The sequence below is a fragment of the Perca fluviatilis genome, chromosome 1 (assembly GCF_010015445.1).
Source record: "Perca fluviatilis chromosome 1, GENO_Pfluv_1.0, whole genome shotgun sequence".
Taxonomy (NCBI): Eukaryota; Metazoa; Chordata; class Actinopteri; order Perciformes; family Percidae; genus Perca; species Perca fluviatilis.
The window spans coordinates 12,002,509-12,017,478 of record NC_053112.1 but is presented as its reverse complement, the minus strand read 5'-3'; the positions used below and the strand labels follow the sequence as shown (position 1 = coordinate 12,017,478).

General features: G+C 41.2%; 1 protein-coding gene across 1 annotated transcript in view; it reads left to right on the top strand.

The window, feature by feature from the left end:
• The window catches only part of LOC120566952 (voltage-dependent T-type calcium channel subunit alpha-1I-like), a 345,248-nt gene that overhangs the window by 95,800 nt on the left and 234,478 nt on the right, over window positions 1–14,970 (top strand). The window contains 1 exon segment of the mRNA XM_039813684.1: window positions 2,589–3,003. Coding sequence (XP_039669618.1) covers window positions 2,603–3,003 — 401 coding nt within the window. The 5' untranslated portion in view covers window positions 2,589–2,602.

The following is a 14,970-nucleotide window of genomic DNA, read 5'->3' as shown; positions in this document are numbered from 1 at the left end:
CAAGCAGAGCAAATCCAAGCGCGAGCAGTGACTATTTGAGTGTGAGAGCAAGGTTTTGAGGGAAATTATTACAAAATCTGAACGTAATATCAGTGAGAAATGCTCTCAAATTGAAAGAATGCGCTCTTGATTAAAGATAGGAATATAACTCCATACTGTGTTCAGACTCCGCTACATTCAGGAAGTGTCTTTTTTTTTAAGAGCAGATACAAGAAAAAGGGGAATTCATATATTTCTGACCTCTTGAATTTGTTGATGAAAACCACGTGTAGCAATATATAATACTGAGGAGGTGACGCATCGTGTTCATTTGAATCGTTGAATTGTTATCGAATCGTGAGACCAGTGAAGATTCACATCCCTACCAAGAAGCAACTTGAGATTTGAGTATTTATGCATCCTAACGTTGATGAACATTGTATATTACGTAACATACATTTGTATAATGTATTTGTAATTGTGCATATTTTGTCTTTTGGCTATCTGTTTATTGATAAGTTATATTGCATCTTTATTGATATTTTATATTTGCACTCTCTTCCTGCTTTGTACTGCAACACAGTTGCGAGGGAAATTGTTGTGCAGCAGCCCAACATTTTCCCTCGGGAAGAAAACAGTCCTTATCTTTTCATTGTAAGGATTCTGTATTCCTCCTGACAAGATATTTCCCTTGTGTCTCTGCTCTAATTAGCTGGCTTTCTTCCTTCTGATCCAAAGATGTAACTGTAAGCTTTGCCGCAGGTGATGCTGCACTTCCTTGGCCACTGACAAATTGATTCCATATTGCCCGTGTGATAAACACAATTTCACTTTCCTTTCCTTCGTGGTCATACAAATGACCTGAAAGCCAACAGATATTGCAACTCAAATGAACACGGCCTACTTTGAGGACCTCTGAAGGCTTTTGTCTATGCCTGAAGTGGACTTGAGCTTTCAGTAGCTTTTTTTGGGAATTGTGCGCTCCGGCTCACTCATTGGGAATCCATGGGCAGTTGCCACTCAGTCGTATCGCGAGCCCTGCTCCTTTTCTATTCTCTCTCTAACTCCACAGTATTGATTCCTCTCAACACTAAGCCTTTGACTAAACCACTGAATTCTCCTCCCCCAACTCTGTTCTGCTACAACCTCTCTACCTCTGTATGTTGGTTCTTTCAGTGATCAGACTTAAAAAAATATATATTTGCAAAATGATGCATGTCATCTGGGTCCCTTGTTAAATTGTCTTTGAGTTTAGTGCAACAAGTCAAACATAGGAGATTGGATGGTTTATCACCAAAATAACTTAAAGCAGTGTTTCTGGTATTTACTTGCATAAATGCACTAGTTCACCAAAGTTTATACCAAAGAAACCTTAGAGTAAGTCCACACTAAGCTGGTTAAACTTGTAAATGCATCTTATTCTCTTCATTTTTAGCCCTCCTTTTCAGACTAAGACTTTTCTTTTTTAAAACTTTATCCTTGTACTGCTATAGTTTTTATATTAGTATGTCTACATTATTCTCTTATATTGTCCATATTTAATGCTGGGCTCTAGACTTTATCCTTGCACTATTGGACTTATTTGCACTACCACCATGACACACACTGCCATAGAGCACCTTACCATGCATACTGAATCACAGGGTCAGTCCCTGCCCTGTCACTGCAAGCATCTCATGCTTATACCCTTATCCCTTAGTACATTCATGTGGATTTTTTATTCAGTATCTTTTCTTTTATTGTCCATATTATTCATGTGGATTTGTTATTCTATCATCCTGTTAATGATGCATGTGTAGGCCTATGTTGTGTGTGATGTCTATAAGCTACTGGGACTTTGAATTTCCCCCTGGGGATCAATAAAGTATCTATCCATCTATCTATCTAAAACAGCATTTTTTGCACCCTAACACTGAACTTTTCTAAACCAGTTTATTAGATCAATCTTAAACGCTGGCTTGGTGTTTCAGAGTGTACGAGAAAAACTGAGCTTTTGAAAAACAATGACGCGAGCCAGTCCAGTTGAGGGTCAGGGCCTGTACGGCAGTAAAGTTAAGAAGAACTTTTTTTTGGGTCGCCTCAAACCTTCGCTGCGATCATTCGAAATGCACGGCAGAGCTGTTATCAATGGCCTTTATTAAAGCAGATTTTGTCAGACACAACGGTTAGAAAAAAAAGATTTAATCACGGCATCTCAGCAGGTATTATCAGACACGATTAAATAACTTATTACATGCTTGTTCTGTTGTCTGACAACAAAATATTTAAATGAGAATTTGGCCGCGTTACAACACAGTATGGGTGATGACAGAACGATGAGGTGTAATGGGCTGTCACTCGGTACGGTAACCAGCTGTTTCGCTGATCACGAAGTTTAGACAGCCTTCTGTGTGATCACTCATTTTATAGCCAAAGAATCAGCACAGGTCTTGCCCTTAACCTGCATGTACAGTATGTTGATTTGTAGAGGTCAGATGTCACTACAATAAAATAATGATTTTGTCAGCCGAGCTGTGACTGTTGACGGTCACTAAAAAGTGGTTTCTAAATTGAAATTGTTCTCGCTCTCTCTCTCTCTCTCTCTCTGTCTTCTGTGTCTCTCATCGCAGACCGTCGCGTTGCCATGACGAGCGAGGAGGAGGAGGGCCCCAGCGTTGCAACAACACCGTCAGCGGAAACAATCTCCAGGGTAGCAACAACCATAGCCAGGGGCGATAGCGATGACGTCGTCACTTCCTCCTCGCCCCGCAGGCCCTCCCCGCACCGCCTCCCATGTCCCGAGAAAAAGGAGGAGAAAGAGGAGGAAATAGAGGAGGAAGGGGTTATTCACCAAGAGAGGATTGAGAAGGTGGAGGAGGGGGTGGTGGTGTGTGAGCGGGATGATGACGAAGATAAGGATGAGGATGAAAGCAGTGATACCAGCGTGTTGGTCGTGCCCTACCCTGAGCTGGCTCCTGTGGTCTTCTTCTGCCTCAAGCAGACAACGTGTCCTCGGAGCTGGTGCATCCGCATGGTCTCCAGCCCATATCCTTTTTTTACGGTGTGACTGATGAGAGTTCAAGTTTGTGGATTATCTCCACAAAGTCCTTTTTAATATCTTAATCCATCATCATTTAATCATTCAAACTCGCATGTTTGGGCTATAAAGAAAACATGGACAAGTTTTCCATTTCCATTGGTCGGTGATTGATTCAGCTATGAATCGACAAAATACTCCCGACAAGTTCAAAACAGTCTCAGGTAGCGCATGGCAGGCTGGATCCGACATTAAGGGCCAGATTTACTACTATTTACTACTACTACTACTACTTTTTTTCTGATGCAGGTGTGACACATTCTGCCCCAGACACATTTGTGTAAGAATTGTTGGACACTGTTGGTTCATAATTGTATTTTGAGGTTGTACCAGAATAGGTTTACATAGTTTAATTAAAAAAAAAAAAAAAACACCATATTTTTGTTGTACTGCACATTGCTGCAGCTCCTCTTTTCACCCTGTGTGTTCAGGTCTCTGTTTTAGCTACAGAGTGAGATCTCTCACTGCTCTAAAATCTTAACACAGCTGTAACACAGCACATGCGCAGTAGCTAGGTAAGGATCATATCAGATAGATAGCTGTTTGTTTCTACAACTTCAGTTAGTACAAGGCAGGATTAGCCGGGAGACTTCTTCTAAACGAGGGCGCACTTCCAACTTTGTGTGGAATACCTGCAGAACAGGGACATGTAAGTAGTTCTTCTGTAGATTATGTTGAACTAGTGTGTGTTGTAGTGACGTAAAAAGCCTTGCCGATTTTGAACAGCTCCCCCGGAGACTGAAGGCAGGATACATTCAGAAACCCTGGATGGTTTTTTTTCCAAGTTTGTATGCGTGTGGAAGCACCAGAGACACAAAATAACACCCCAAGTCCCAGAATTTTTTTTTTTTTTTATCATATCGGCTCTTTAACAGTGCTTGAAAAAACAGGAGTAAACATAGTGCAAATAAGATGTAGCCTACCAAGCCCTGAGGGAGGTTGTGGTGATGAAACTCTATAGAAATCTAAGTGATTTTACATGTAGAGTCCCACCACAGCAGAGACAACAACACATAGATCTACAGAAGTAAGACTTCCTTTACTGTGAACCTGTCAAGGGGTTTTGAGGCTGTTGGTGTGACCAGAGATAACACATTGATTTAGAAAGATCTGATAGAACCTGGGAGGAGGCCTCGGGGAAGACGCAGGACTAGTTGGAGGGATTATATCTCCAACCTGGCCTGGGAACGCCTCGGGATCCCACAGTCAGAGCTAGTCAATGTGGCTCGGGAAAGGGAAGTTTGATGGGCCCCTGCTGGAGCTGGAGCTGCTGCCCCTGCGACCCGACCCCGGGATAAGCGGACGAAGATGGATGGGTGGATGGATGGATGAAAGAACCTATAAATCCGCTGTGAGAGAGGTGAACCAATGTCAGACGGGTGTAGCGTTCAGTGCTGAAGGAGTTAAAGGTTTGTTTTACACGTTACGGGTTCCTGTTAAGACGGCTTGCTCTACTCTAGGTTATGTAGGACTACGTCTGCGAGACTCATGGGAGTTTTGTGTAGTGTTTGTCTATTATATCCAACATAGTGTATACACAAACAAACACACAAATCGTAGCTATGCGAAATGGCAGGAGTTTAGATTACAGTGCAATCTGTACACTCTGTTAGCTGCCCCCCCGCTCAGCAGACACTGCATGTCAAGCTTCTTAAAGATCCCATGACATGGTACTTTTTGGATGCTTTAAGCCTTGGTGCAAAATTACAGCCACTAGAGCCAGTCCTACAATGAGCTTTCCTTAGGATGTGCCATTTCTGTGTCTGTAGCTATTGAGGAGGAGAGGGGGGCAAGGTGGAGGGTGGGGGTGTGGCCTTGACCAACTGCCACTTTGCTCTTTGAAAGCCATGATGTCTCTCTCTCATGGGTGGGCCAGATTCTCTGGGTGGGCAAAGCAGAGAAAGGGGAGGTAACCTTCCTCCTTATGACCTCATAAGGAGAAGATTCCAGATCGGCCCATCTGAGCTTTCATTTTCTCAAAGGCAGAGCAGGATACCCAGGGCTCGGTTTACACCTATCACCATTTCTAGCCACTGGGGGACCATAGGCAGGCTGGGGGAACTCATAAAGTGAAATGTTCATGCCACGGGACCTTTAAAGAGCAACACTTCCAGTGAGGGCATTGTGTGACTTACACTCAAACTCCCCAAACACAGAGTTTATATTTCTGTAAGTAGTGGCACCGCAGAGTGAAAAGAGTTAGACTGAGCGCGTGGAAAAAGCAGAGCTATGACTGACTGGCTGGAATTCATTGAAGCAGAGATAGAGGAAGAAGAAAAAAGCATCAGGGAACCAGCAGATACAGACAGATAAGAGGACAGTGCGAGGCAGTGAAAAGGTGACAAATGAAAGGATGGAGAGATACAGTAAAGAGTATGAAAGGTATATTGATGGAAAGCGATAAAGGTGGGTAGTTGAACAGGGAAAGATTCAATAGCTAGTGTTTAAGAGGGCTATAAAGGCGGGAGAAGGAATGCAGCAAATATAGTATGGATGTGCATCATTGTTTGTTTGCATTTGGGCGTTTATGAAGCGTGTGTATGTAACAGCTTGGATTTGTGTTTATTTCCCATACATAAGGAACAGCATTTTCTCTCCAGGGATGAAGCCAGCTGGCATACAGTACATGATTCCTGTGAGAGGGAGAACGAATGTGATCGAAACAAATGTTATCTTTTCTGCACTTCCTACCTTTCCATATAAGCAGACATCACATGAGCTCCTGGTGGGGGCCTGGCAATAATTTAGAACCAACTAGAGAGAAAGAGGCAGAAAAAATAGAGAGAGAGAGAGGGAAAACAGTGTTGGAGATTTGCTTAAAGGTGCTCTAAGCGATGTTGGGTGACGGCACTTCTTGTTGACGTTCGAAGTATTGTCAAATAAAACGGAGGCTAGCTCGCCCCTCCCTCCTCCTCATCCCGTTCCCTCTCCCTCCCTTCCGTGTTTCCGCGCACTAACCCCCCCCCCCCCCAACCGCCCACCCCCAAATCCTTCTTGTTGTTATTGGCTGGAATGCTGTAAGACTATTTGTTATGTTTGGTGGTGCAGGTTGGCACAGTTTGTTTTTGTTGGCGTTTGTGGAGCCTGGGCTGTCTACAGAGACTGTGTTTTTTACAGTGTGTTCAGGGGACAGGCAGCGGATAGCGAGGAGATGTTTGCTGTATGTGACAAAAAATGTAGCCCAAAAAACGCGTGACATCGCTTAGAGCACCTTTAATAGGCAAGCCATCCATTCAGGTCTAAGGGAAATGTCTTCCTCTGGAAAATCTCAGAAAACACTTGGCTTTGTCTGCTATTTGAGTCTGTGTCTTTAATTCTGTCTCTATCTCGCTTCTGTAGTCTCTTTCTACGTCTCTGCTACAAGCTCACAAGTGAATTAAGTGTCATTTTCTCCACTAGACTGAGCTCATGTGTCTGTTGGAGGCCTGTGGTGCAATTGTAGTGCTGAGTCAGAGATTTATGTCAGAAAGCAAAGAAAATTATCACAACACAGCGTGGTTAATCTGGACTCTTCTCACAACATAAGAACAAACTTGAAGGCAACAATTGATGCAAAACATTAAGCGTGGCGAGCTTTAACGCCCTGTATTCTCATATCAAATCTCTGACGCACAAGTTCCATGCTCGTGGTATATTGTTTGAAGCGTTCCCTGCTACTTTTGCTGTTATACTGCTGTTTTACTAGCTGGTGCAAGCTACTGCTATCAGAACATAGAGGTTTTGACTTTACTACTTTCTTACTTACTGTAATGGCAGCCAACTATTTTAAGTTACCCTAGCGACCTGGCAATATAAATGTTGACGCCAGTTGGTTAGCTGGTCAGCTCCGGTGCCATGAGGATGTTGTCTAAAGATTTTTGTCATCTAGTGCAACCCACAGGTCAAAATAAAAATATCCTTTTTTAATACTTCAGATAATGACCGGGAAATATCTAAACACTTGATTCCCTTCAGCCTCAGCTGTACTTCTAGTTCTTGTTAAAGGTCCAGTGTGTAACGTGTTTAGCTGTTCATTATCAAAATCTGTGTTGTTCACAAACTTGTTCTTTTTCATGAATATTTACCTCCACCATCAATTCCAAGTATTCCTTTTGGCTTGAAATTTTACATTTGCAATCGCATGAACTGGGGTAGACGCTCCATATTCATGCGCCATCTTGAAATACGTTAGCCGGTAACGAACATACAGGACATACTGCTCCGTCTTTCGCGTTTTCGCTGTCATGTGATGAACTCACAGGTGCTGCTAATGCTGCTAATGGGTATCGTCGCTTCCCGGCCCCCGGCAAGTTTGAAGAAGGAAACGTGGAGGACCACACGTATTCAAAATCCAAATTTCAGGAACAGGAGCAGGAACTTCTTCTTCGTCCAGAAAAAGAAAAAGGAGCAAGAGACCAGCTTTTTGAAGCGTGAAGGCTACCGTAGCTGTAATACGTACTTTGAACTGCGTGGTGCGAGAGAGTTGATTGCGATATATGATCTCAACGCTAGATGGGAGAAATCCCTACACATTGGGCCTTTAAATCTGACACAGTACAGCTTTAAGTTGAGCTGCTTAGGCCAAGCTTTACTTTGTTTCAGCCCCACTACTGGTAAGGATAAAAAAAAAAAAAGTCTCAGACTTTGAAAGCAGCTGCTGGTTTACACTTCAGCAGCAGCACTCAGCATTCAATGAAATCACTGTAGCTGAATGAGAGGAAATTGTGTGTGTGTGTGTGTGTGTGTGTGTGTGTGTCTATGTGTCTGTCTGTCTGTCTGTGTGTGTGTGTGTTTCACAGGCCACTCTGTATGTTCTTATTAAAAGAAAATGAGATGTGTGTGTGTCTGTGTGTGTGTGTGTGTCTCTCACAGGCCACTCTGTATGTTCGTATAAAAAGAAAATGAGATGTGTGTGTGTGTGTGTGTGTGTCCTTGTTACTTCTCTAAAATGAAATGGTTTGTATTTACCAGGTCCACTTTCCCACATTATGAGTTCAGATTGAGTGGCGCTGTGGATTGATCCACAAGTCTTTGTTTGTAATAAATTCATTCTGTGTCCACTACCGGAGCTTGGGTGCATATTTTTGTGGATGAGCTTCATTTTATCTCCGGTACGGATATTGGCAAATTTGGGAGAATACAGAGTACAGTTGTGAAAATAAATTGGGGGAAACAAATGGAAAATGCTCCTTGTAGGATGTCTTGTATTCAGACATGCTGCTTTTTGTTTTAGAGCTCCACATCCCTCCTCAGTCTCTAACAACTAACAATCATTCAGATACGTTTGCAGCTGATTCGGGTGGAAATTGACAATTTATCTTTTACAGTTGAGTGAACCGTAGTGACCTGATAGAAAATCTGAGGGCACTCTAACAAAATCAAGGACAGTAACTTTAAAGAGAGAGTTTTTTTTCTTTCCTTAAGAAAGATAAATGGGCACAAACAGAAAAGATAGGTTGAAGAAGTAATAGAAAGAGTGAATGAGTTTGGTTTGGAAAAGGGTCTTATAAGAAAGTATGAAAGAAATAAGAGTGGATAAAAAGTATGGAATAGTTGTTAGCTAGTTATTAGTGCTTTATGGAGTTCTAAGTGCTGGCTCAGCTCCCCCCTCCCTCTTCTTCTCCCTCCGTCTCTATCACTCTCCTTCACCCCTTCCCTCCTAGACAGTAAATCAGTTGTAGTTTTCTTTGTGTTAAATCATTTTGCAGAGGCGGCGTGGGATAGTTGGCAGTCAACATTAAAAAAGATTGCCTCTCGCTATCCGCAGTGATAGACGGATCAGACTTTTTGTCGCTCTGCACTTATTTTAAATCACTGTAATTTTTCCATTTACCTCCCAGCTTTTATTTGTTCATCACTTTTTTGTTGCTTTCTGCGGCTGGTCGGCTTACGTGTTACTCATCTGCTCATTTTAATGACTGCCCGGGTCTTTTTCTCCGTCTGTCATCCGCGCTAACCACACCCAACATATCCATTTGTTTCACTCTCTTTGTTAAAAAAAATAAAGACAAGACAGTGTGTCAGGAATTGGTTTTGAGAAACAAGAGAGTTATCCCTGATTTAAGGACTACTTATATCATTGAGAGTAGAATACATATTATAAACACCTTTATTATTGTAATTTCCCTGGCGGGATTAATGAAGTATAAATTATCATTTTACACTATTTTAAATCACAATCTAACAGCTTGAAAATAATCATGAAGTTTAATCAACACCTCTCTAGAACAGACTCAACAATAACTGATTATAACCCTTAAGGTTTTGTGTACTATTGTATTATGCCGTATTAGTTTTAGCTAGGTGTAGGTTACCTTATAAACTGGCAACTTATATATAAGTCCTGCTATGCCCTGCAGTGCCCTACTACGCCCTCTTAACGCCCTGCAGTACCCTGCCTCGGCATTAACTACTACAACTATTTCTAGTCATAGAAGTCCATTAACTTTATTGTGACTATAATTGCCACTGTTCATCACACCCCAACCTGTACCGGCAGACACCGCCTACCAAGAGCCTGGGTCTGTCCCAGGTTTCTCCCTAAAAGGAAGTTTCCCTCACCACTTGAGGTTTCGCCACTGTCGCACTAAATGCTTGCTCTTGGGGGAACTACTGGAATTGTTGGGTCTTTGTAAATTATAGAATGTGGTCTAGACCCAGTGTTGTGCCTGAACGCGTTCATTGAATGATACTTCATGAACTCGTTCCTATTTTGGGTGAACGTGAACTGAACGAACTGTATTACTGCCTGATGAACGTTACTGTTCATTCTGGTGTCTGTGAACGGCACGCTCTCTCAGTTTAACTCAATAGGGTTTAGTTCAATAGGGTGCCAGATTTCTATAGAGCCTTCCAGGCCAAAACCCGGCTAAAACACACCGTAAACAGGCCTTAATATGTAGTGGAAAAAACACCCAATCTGGCAACACCAGCCACCAGTGTCACACCTGGTGGCTGGTGACGCATGCGTCATCAAAACAAAAAGCAGCAAGGAGGCGTCGTATGATCATTTAAACGAGTTTTATGACAAGGTCGGTGAGGAATGCGAAAAATCTTACATTTCTGTGCAAATTAGCACGCCGGCTTTCAAAAAGAAAATCCGCACTTCAGTCACATCCACAGCAAACCTCAAACGGCACATTGAACTGAAGCACCCGGCTAGCCTTTCAATTAAAAAAATAATAATAGCTCGCAGCAGTTCATTTTTGGAACTGTGAACTTAGTTCAAAATTTTCAAAAAAAGTATGAACTGAACTAGTTCATTTTAAAACTTGTGAACTGAATTTTGAACTAGTTCATGTAGAAAGTGAACTTTCCCAACACTGTCTATCTGTAACGTTTCTTGAGGTAACTTGAAATTGAATTTAATTGATTTTTATTTTACAATTGATTCAGCAATATTTCTGTCATAGGTCCATATTTGTACTACAGAAGTATTGTAAGGCCTGCAAATTGAGCTGTGCTACAATGCATTCAAAGTGTATATACTTAGAAATGTCTTAACAGCCATACACATGTAATTGTGCTCTACCTTGGCATAGTATGTGTATACACCTTAATTATATTTTTATCTAAGTGTACTCCTCATTTGCCAGATCATAAAGCAAAAGTTATTATAATTAGCAGCACAATGTAGCTGTAACAGCAAAACTCTATGATAGGGACGTTCCTGGGATAATGGTTTATCCCAGGAACATGTCTGGGTAGGTGCCTAGCACTAATTATCACAGGAATAATGTTCAAATATTGTTATTCAGTCCCCTACAAAACACTGCTGATGCTTCACAAAGCGATATTTTGTAACACTGCAATGAACTGAAATGAGTATTTTATGTGAAAGGGTTGTTCTGCTGTTCCCAATGAGAATCAACAGTCTGTAGCTCTATGCAGCTTTCAGGTTATGGTTTTGGTTTAGATATCAATAGTTGATGCACTCTTTATGTCTTTAATGAGTAATACATAATTACAACTGTTTGTTAATCTTCATGAACCTTCGGAAGTCGTACATCTAACCTAGAGTCGGTGATATTTTAGAAATTATATATGATAGTTTTTAAATGATGTACTGTATATAGATGTATACCATTACTTATTCATATCTATTATAGTGTGATATTGGTAAATTAAAGCACAGCTTAAGTACTTAAAAATACAAGTAAATAACACTCGCTCATTTGCTAAAAGTGACAGATGATTTTATACAGGAGGGTCAGTGAAACCCAAAAAACAGTGTAGAGCTGCCAACTGGGGTGTTGATTGATCTACAATAACAACGATCCTCTCATATTACAGGGACTCATTTGATTCAATGTTAATATCAATAATTGTGCAATTAAACTGAAAAAAGAGCCAAATTGTTTCCTCCAGCCGCTATTTCCAGCAGTATGATTTATGTAACTACAAGATACAGTATCTTATTAAATCTTAACCATATTGCTACCCAAAGGCATGTTATATTATGTTGAAAGTGGTGGTTGGAGAGCACTTGTACACAATAAACTCAGTTCACTGAATCGACGAACCAGGACAAAAGTGGTTCAGAGAAATATTTTACTTGGACCTGAGTTTTCTGATTCTACACAGCATACCACATTCAAACCGATGTGCTGCCAGCATTTTACCATCCTTGTGTAATTGCTATTTGTTTTTGCGGAATTGTACATATCCCATGCTGAATCGACTGGAAAGTCACATAAGCAATGAAACATCAAGGGAAACTCGTCACGGCCTGTGGTTTCTCTTCCCTACTTTGTAGACCTACAACAAAGCTGTTTCCAACAGGGAGTACTGTCATTGTATCCACATCTGTGTGATTCCACTGATGCTGGGCGGAAAGTGGAGATGCTGAGCTGCAAATATCATGTTAACCAGCTCTCAGGCAGAAACACTGCCGGGTTCATTCACATAGAGAAGGGATAATCAGAGCAGCATGGGGGAGGGAATAAAATAGATCATTTGAAATGCTGAGAAGTAAAATTCTGCTCTCCACATCTAAACCTGTACCTGTAGATGGAGAAAAAAGGGAGGGCCGGAGGGAGATACGGGGGAGAGATAAACCCAGAGAGAGAAGAGAAGAGAAGCAGGCTGTGCAAAGGGAAACAGAGCATGTGGAGTGAATATATATTCTGCTCCAAACCAAATCTGATGGCAAGGGAAGGTCAGATTAATAGCTTCCAATTCAATTTCAATCTCCTCTGGACCAACACATGTGGCCCTTTTGTGCCAACAGCATTATGGCATACACACACTCTCACGTAAACTCTCACTTTCAGACATATCCAAAGATACATCCACACAAATTCATGTGCAGTGTATACATTGAGCCTCTCACTCTGTGCGCCTTATGTGTGAAAAGAAAAAAAAGAAGAGTTTAAGATACCTGTTTGATATTTTGCTCAAATACTATCTATTCAATGTCCTGGAGTGATACCTCTAATAAGATCACTGGTCATGTGATACTAGATCTGGCTGCTGATTGGTTTGGCACTGAGCAGCAGTATGGCACGTGATGCCTGCAATGGAGCATATGGACAAGATCCTGTCACTTAAATTATGTGAGCATTGGAGTGTAGGATGCTTACATTATTTATTTTTAAAGATTTTTAAGCCTGTATTTATAGATGACAGCTGAAGACATGAAAGGGGAGAGAGAGGGGCAATGACATGCAACAAAGGGCCACGGGTCAGAGTTGAACCCACGGCCGCTGCATCAAGGAATAAACCTCTATATGTGGGCGCCTGCTCTACCAGGTGAGCTACCCAGGAGCCCAAGATGTAGACATTATTTTAATGAATGGGGTGTCTGTGTGGTGACATGGTCATATAGATAGTGTTGCCTTTTTCCAGTGCTCTGCATCAATAGAATAACATCATTCAGCTAATTGACAGTTGAGAAATACCCTTTGGTTTACGTGATTGGATGATGATGGGATTAATGCAGCTAAATTGGATCTTCTACAAAATGTCTGCTCAACAAAATCAGTTTAATTGATAAAATTACTTTCCTGGCAGTGGCTGCAGGTGTTTCCTTTAATGATGTCTGAAGGTACTTTTTTTCTGCTGAACAGTGCTTGGCAGGCAAGTTGTGTATAGCACAGCATAATCTGACAGAGCAGTGGCCTGATTGGCCACGCTGGTATTTTGATAAATTGCCCACTTGATATATACATATATTTCTTTCCAGGACAGGTATAAGTGGATGTTATCTTCTTTTTGATGAGTTGTCAATGTTTTCTTGTTTTAAAGACATCTTTGAAGCCCGTTGACCCTGTAATTGCAGTCTGTATGAACAAACTTGCCTTGACAAGATGTGATTAGCTCTGGCAGGGCACTTTAGGTTGACATCTCATTGCTGCCGCTCTTGGCATACATTTATGCATCCTCCATCTGCTTTGGTTTGATTTTTTCTGGTTTTGTTGCGTCCTGGAGTATTCTTAATTGACATTGGGCAGTGAGTAATACATAATTACAACTGTTTGTTAATCTTCATGAACCTTCGGAAGTCGTACATCTAACCTAGAGTCGGTGATATTTTAGAAATTATATATGATAGTTTTTAAATGATGTACTGTATATAGATGTATACCATTACTTATTCATATCTATTATAGTGTGATATTGGTAAATTAAAGCACAGCTTAAGTACTTGCAAAAATACAAGTAAATAACACTCGCTCATTTGCTAAAAGTGACAGATGATTTTATACAGGAGGGTCAGTGAAACCCAAAAAACAGTGTAGAGCTGCCAACTGGGGTGTTGATTGATCTACAATAACAACGATCCTCTCATATTACAGGGACTCATTTGATTCAATGTTAATATCAATAATTGTGCAATTAAACTGAAAAAAGAGCCAAATTGTTTCCTCCAGCCGCTATTTCCAGCAGTATGATTTATGTAACTACAAGATACAGTATCTTATTAAATCTTAACCATATTGCTACCCAAAGGCATGTTATATTATGTTGAAAGTGGTGGTTGGAGAGCACTTGTACACAATAAACTCAGTTCACTGAATCGACGAACCAGGACAAAAGTGGTTCAGAGAAATATTTTACTTGGACCTGAGTTTTCTGATTCTACACAGCATACCACATTCAAACCGATGTGCTGCCAGCATTTTACCATCCTTGTGTAATTGCTATTTGTTTTTGCGGAATTGTACATATCCCATGCTGAATCGACTGGAAAGTCACATAAGCAATGAAACATCCAGGACGTCCTGGAGTATTCTTAATTGACATTGGGCAGTTCGGGGTGGAACATGTTTCTCTGGGCTACACAAAAGTATAGCATAGACCGTTTATTTTTTCTTCAGTTTTTGGATCAACCAATCACCTTGCTTAACTCAGATGCATTATTGAGATTTAAAAAGGACAGTCCCGCCCCTCCTCTGAGGAAAAATCCGTACATAAAGAGTTTTAGACCATGCCTTGGGCTAACCGGACGGTACGTGACTCATAAGCGTACAACATACCATTTTGAGTGAAAAAACAAACAGAAAATCCCCAAAAAGTCAAAGGTACAAGACTGTGTACATATCGTCATTTCAGAGCGAATGAACTACTCATCCCATAAACAACCGCGCACCACTGAATAAAGGAAGCTATGTTAGTTTAGCTAACAGCTAATTCGGCTAACCGCTAGCTGAGACAGCATGTAATAACTTTAAAAGACCCTCAAAATAAAACCTGAAAATAATCGTTAAACTGTTACATCAGCTGTAGCCTGCTTTCCCCACTGTTTAGTTTGAGTTAACGTTATTTTAGACTGAATCAATCTGTCAGCTAGCGGTTAGCTGAATTAGCTGTTAGCTAAACTAACGTTAGCTTCCCGGCGGAGGCTAATGGCAGAAGCGTGGAACAGATCAGTATTTTAAATCAGTGGCGGCAGGATGCAAAGCTGCCCTGACACCTCGCAGCTACCTCTGATCCTA